This window comes from Cheilinus undulatus, linkage group 10 (assembly GCF_018320785.1).
Source record: "Cheilinus undulatus linkage group 10, ASM1832078v1, whole genome shotgun sequence".
Taxonomy (NCBI): Eukaryota; Metazoa; Chordata; class Actinopteri; order Labriformes; family Labridae; genus Cheilinus; species Cheilinus undulatus.
Window position 1 is genome coordinate 13,192,021 of NC_054874.1, and position 6,076 is coordinate 13,198,096.

A 6,076-nucleotide genomic window follows, 5' to 3' on the forward strand; every position below is an offset into this window, starting at 1 on the left:
TATCTTTGAAAATTAAGGTAATTTGTGTCGATTTTAGAAAGGAACATTTCCTACTCAGAACTTTTTGTGAATATGTTGATGCTTGGCCTTAGCAAGTCCTTGCCATCATCAAAATGACAGCAGCAGAATACCAGCATACCTCTCTCAATGACTGACAAAATTTTACAGACTGAAGACTCTCATTACTGAAGAACTGGCTGACACATCCAAAACATGGGCTCTAAAACCGATCCAGCGCTATAGTTTCTGTAGAAACAGGGCCTGCAGGAGATTTGTGGACATCGTTTTGGTCCAAATGAAAAGTTCCAAGACAAGGTTGAGCTTAAAACTGATAAACTTATTCCAAATAAGTGGGAGAAACTTAAATAATTTGTCTAACCCCTTTTATTCTTGTTACTGTGGCTCAGAAATAATAAAGTGAATAGTTATTGCATCAAATGCCTACTATTCAAATAAGCCGTCGTCATTAACACAACACATTAACACATAGGATTTACTTTCCGAGAACATTTTTTCACGACTTAACTATAAAACAAATAATAGATAAAGATGTAAGCTATCGCTCCTCACATTGTAGTGGCAAATACTACAACCAATCCGCGTTTAGCTTTTATGTCGGTTCGGTCCAATCAGCATAACCGTATAATGGTCACTTGCGCAGTTCAGCCAATGAAATTGCTACAGGAACGGACGTTTATGTCAGTGAATGGCTGCAGCTAAGCTAGTCATGAGCTAACAGTCCTGTAAGATACTTTTACATCGAATATCTAAAATTCAGTTTCAACAGCTGAGGAGGGAGTCTATTTAAAGGTAGGTAAAGGGGTGAGCGCTACATTTTCGTTGCCGCATTTTCAAAGTTTCGGTAATTACTTATAGCGGAGATTACCAGTAAAGGAGCTAGCACAAAACTAGCCGAGTAGCCATGTAGTTAGCTACGTTGATTTCTCAAACGCTAGTGTGGACTGATAAGCTAACGCATCAACGACTTAGATATGAGTTCAAAAAGTAAATTAAAGTGTCTTCACATGTAGTTCTGGGTCAGGAAGCCACATAATTAACTTGTATGTTTTACTTGCTAAATAGGCCTCGTCGGCATTTGCAGCAGGCTAACTTTGCTTTTGTGTTTTTGATTTTGCTATAATATCGTCGCGCCAGTGAATTCACACACTGGCATAAATGCGAAATATGCTACAGTGGAAGTACATTCATTTTTATCCTAGCTACAGTAATTTGGCAGTACCTGGTTCGTCTATGAAATTCCAGAGCTCTTGTAAATTCTGAATTTGTAGGTCTATCTGAAGAAATGCCTCATACGTAGAAAATATAAATTGATTTGACGAGTCGTACATCATGACTGTAACTTATACATCTAAACATTTAAAGGTACAAAATGTCAAGTTTTCACACCAAAATGTCTAAATAGAAAGAAAAATTACCAAAACTATTTATATATATTTTTTTAATTGAGTCCTTGTATCATTTCAAATCCTTAAACATAATAGATGTGTCTTGTCTTGGCAGCATATCCAGCACTAATGCCAGACTGTTGGCCAACCCCATAAAAACTGCCCTAAGTGATGAAACTTTGACTAAAAGTTTCTAAATTTTTGCCTTAAATAAAACATAAATGTGTACTAATTGTATCAGGAGTTAACACAGCAGGCATCTTCATCCGCTCTACTTCCTGTCTGTGTTTAAACAAATCCCCCAGTCCAAGGTTTTTAAAGTCAACTAAAACTAAAAAAATCCCTGAAACTAAAACATGAAAATCATTTTAGTCAACCGAAACTCAATGCAAACTAAGCTCTGCATTAAAACAAAAACTAACTAAACCTTAATTCTGTGCTTACAAAAGGTACCTAAATAAAATAAAATTAGAGGCAGAATCTCCTTAGTTTAATTCTTTTACAAAAGCCTAGAGAGTGTACAATCTATAATCTATTTGATTGAAGAAGAATTCACACAATGTTAATTTTAGGTCTTGAGATGTATACAAACAAAAATTTAATAAATAAAATGAAAAGTGAAGAGCCCTTGTTGGTCTTGCCCCTGCCAGGCAGAGGTGTCAAAAGTATTCACATTCATTACTCAGGTAGAAGTTTATATACTAGGGTTTAAAAATACTTCTGTAGAAGTTGAGGTATCAACTCAAGATTTTTACTCAAGTAAAAGAGTAAAAGTACTGGTTTCAAAACTACTTAAAGTATAAAAGTAAAATTAATGTAAGGGGGAAAAAATGCCATTAAGGATAAAAGGACAAAAGGCTGCACCACAGGGGCCTATAGTGCACTACCACATCTCCCCAAAAAAACATTTTTCTAAAGGCCATAATGGCTCTAATGTTATATTAAAATTTTAATGTTGAAAAATTTGGGATGCACCTGTTTCAGCCGCATTTATGCCCATTGAAAATGAACGCATTTTAGTACAATGCAAATACATTCAAGAACCATATATGTGTACTACCAACCTCCTCACTGGTGCTTGGTTGGGACATTTTGCTCGAGTTCTCTTGAGTCTCTGCCACGGACATCTTCGTACTAGGCTGCATACGTCTGCTATTTCCTTGATGGAGTGTGACGTGATTTGTGTCGTACGCAGGTGCGATGGATCACGTACAAACCAATAGGGTGTTGAAATGGTACTATGTTTAAACTTCTCATCCAATCACAATCAAATTCTCTCTATCTGGATAAGGTGATTTATCTGGAGAGGGTTTTGGGAGGGGGGTTGTGTTATTTTGAATGATGACAAGCCAGAATGAAAACAAGCTGAAATGAAATAGGAGTAACGAGGCTATTTTTAAAATGTAAGGAGTAGAAAGTACAGATAATTGCTTGAAAATGTAAGGAGTAGATGTAAAAAGTCGGCTGAAAAATAATTACTCCAGTAAAGTATAGATAACCAGAATTTCTACTTAAGTGAGGTAATGAAGTATTTGTACTTAGTTACTTGACACCTCTGCTCCCAGGTATCGCATATTGCCAAAAAGAAACCCCAACTAATACTAACACAAAAACCCCCAATAACAACTAAACCAAAATAAGCATTTTTGCAAGAAATAAAATCTAAACTAACTAGCTAGCTGTAAAAACAAATTAAACTAAACTGAAATTTAAAACCCAAAGTAAAAACTAAGTAAAAAGCAATGAAGAAATCGAAAAGTATTATAACCATGCCTCAGTCTCTATCTGTTTCATACTCTGAATAAATACAAATATTACCAACTCCATGAGATTCGTAATGGAAACTAGATGCTTTTAGCCTGTCAGTGTTGTTTGCATTGTTTTCAACAGACATCTGCACAGTCAGCTTAAATTTTATTTGAATGGTAAAGAAGGGTCATCAAAAGCCAAGTCCCCAGTACATCTATCTGGACTGTTATCAATTAATCCAATACTGGTTAAACTGGCACACCGGGGCTCCTTTATGGCTAGACTGATGGGAAAAGCTAAAACCTGACTTGTACTTGTGCATCAAATCGATGCCGTAGCATACACTGCCGGTCTGCATAGCTCCGAACTGTTTGTGTTTAGCCATTGTGCTCCTCCTATAGATGATGCAGACTGCTGGGTAGCAGCAGTTATTGTGTGCAGTCTAGAGTTTGGCTGCAGATGGTGATATCAGGAAATATGTCTACTTGCTGGTGTTATGCTGCAAAATGCATGCACCTCATATAGCTCATATGTCAGCATGGATATAAATTGGAGGCAGGGGGACTGCTATTTACGCTAAGTTTTTATTTCTTTGGGTTATTATTGACTGATAAATAACAGGTTTCCTCGCATCCAATAATAACCTAATACACTGCCATAAAGTGCATCCACCCTATAAAATCTTTGATTGGGCATAAAGGGCACCCAGCACTTCTCAGATAAAATTTTGATCAAGCGTTCTATCCCTTTTAATCTGCTTCTTTCCTTGTATTTAAATCAATCAGTGGATCATTCTTACGATTCCCTTATGCCTTCAATATTATCTTTTGATGATGATATTATTTAGAGCCCCTGATGTTGGACTTTTTATAGTGACTTTAACAGGCTGTATTTGGGACTAAAAGTTTTTGTTCTAAATCATGTGTACCTTTGTGCAACATATGTAGCATTCTCAAGCTGTGTTTTTTAAATACCTGAAAAAAACACTAACAGTTAAGGATTTGTTTTGCCACTACTCTACTGGGACTCTCATTTAACATTTTCTGTCACTTTTTCAGGTCAGCATAATGGGTGAACCACAGCAGGTTAGTGCCCTGCCCCCTCCACCTATGCAGTACATCAAAGAGTACACAGATGAAAACATCCGCAAGGGCCTGGCACCCAAGCCTCCTCCACCCATCAGGGATAATTACATGATGTTTGGCAACCAATTCCAATGTGATGACCTTATCATTCGGCCTCTTGAGAGCCAAGGCATTGAGAGACTCCATCCTATGCAATTTGACCACAAGCGTGAGCTGAAGAAGCTCAACATGTCCATTCTTGTGAACTTTCTGGATCTGCTGGATATCCTTATTAAGAGCCCAGGCAGCATTAAGCGGGAAGAGAAGCTGGAGGACTTAAAGCTTCTGTTTGTTCATATGCACCACCTGATAAATGAATACAGGCCACATCAAGCCAGGGAGACTCTGAGAGTGATGATGGAGGTGCAGAAGAGACAAAGACTAGAGACAGCAGAGAGGTTCCAGAAACATTTGGAGCGGGTGGTGGAGATGATCCAGGGATGCCTTGCCTCCTTACCAGATGACCTACCTCAGATGGAGGGTCCAGACAATGCGGGTGATGGGACAAGGACTGTGTCTGCAACAGCTAGCATTGGTTGTTCCTCCGGGCAAGCCCCCAGGCTGAAATCTGAACCAATGGATGCAGAGGAAGCAGGTGGCAGCTGTATGGCAGCAGGTCACCAAGACAAAAGTGTCAGTCCTTCAAAGAGGGACAAAATGTGGGACAAGGATGCCGCCATGTGTAGTATAATTGATGAAATAGCTTGATTTTCTGTCACGTTTGTGTCTCTTTTTGTATACTAGTAACCGTTTGTCATTTGTTTGCTGTACTTAGAGTAAATCTGAAGCATTCGCTGTGTTTTCATTGGGCCTGATATCTGTTTGGTTGTTGTTTTCTCATTTTTATTTAAAAGATATTGTAAATTTGAAAAGTTCCTGCAAAGATCCGTCCATGCATTACCTTTACTGCTCATCCCATTCAAGGTCAACTCAGCTATCACAGGGCTGACATGTATAGAGACAAGCAAGAAGTCACAGCTATGGACAATTAAGAGTTACCAGCCAAACCAGGGACCTTCTTGCTGTGAGGCAACAGCATTTCCACTTCTCCAGTGAAAATGTAAAAGGATTTTTATTTATTACACCAACAAATTTTGATTCCAACTCTCATTTTAGTAATAAAACCAATAAATATGTTTCAAGTTACTGTCACCATAGCCTAATAGCATTCATTAAACCTTTAGTGCTTTAGGATACAGTTTTAGAATCGATTCTATACAGTTTGTGCTGGCATTCAGCTATGTTCATAAAACTGTCAGTGACTTGGACGCTCTCTAATCTGGAATGAGTGGTAATGGAAAGGCCATTGTGTAGAAGTAGTTAAATAGTGACTCCTCCCTCCCTCAGTCCCTTACATCACATGTTTTAATGATGCCATGCAAACACTTTTTTAGGCCACTTGTGTACTGAATCGATCCACCGCCTCATTCCTGTGACAGAAATACATATTTTAAATAATGTAGTCTTAAAACATACTTCCAGTGTTTGGTTGCAAAGCATAGCAAAGTCATCAGGTCCAAGATGAATGAGATACTCCAGGCCTTTTTTATTCAAATCCTCTGCATGGAAATAAAGAACTTTGGTAGTAAACATCTCCAACATAAAGTATGTTGTAAAATAGATTGTCAGTAAGACTTTGTTGCACAGATTTTGATTTGTTTGCATGTAACAATAAAAGGCAATGTGTGTTTGGTAGATTTCAAAAGTATGGGGACACAAGGCACTGTGGACTCTATCCTCAGGTCTTTCCAGGGTCTTAGCAGATCTTTGACAGTCTTGATTGATTAAATCTAAGTT

General features: G+C 38.0%; 1 protein-coding gene across 1 annotated transcript; it reads left to right on the forward strand.

Annotated features, from left to right (window-relative positions):
- The first annotated feature begins 678 nt into the window (after nt 1-678).
- med7 (mediator complex subunit 7) lies at nt 679-5,431 on the forward strand. Its single transcript, XM_041796833.1, has 2 exons — nt 679-810; nt 4,214-5,431. The coding sequence occupies exon 2, from the start codon at nt 4,223-4,225 to the stop codon at nt 4,985-4,987; it is 765 nt and encodes a 254-aa protein (XP_041652767.1). The 5' UTR covers nt 679-810; nt 4,214-4,222; the 3' UTR covers nt 4,988-5,431.
- Nucleotides 5,432-6,076: the final 645 nt, after the last annotated feature.

Bases quoted from the DNA above. Each gene is read 5' to 3' on its own strand.
- med7 (XM_041796833.1), top strand. From the start codon at position 4,223: ATGGGTGAACCACAGCAGGTTAGTGCCCTGCCCCCTCCACCTATGCAG.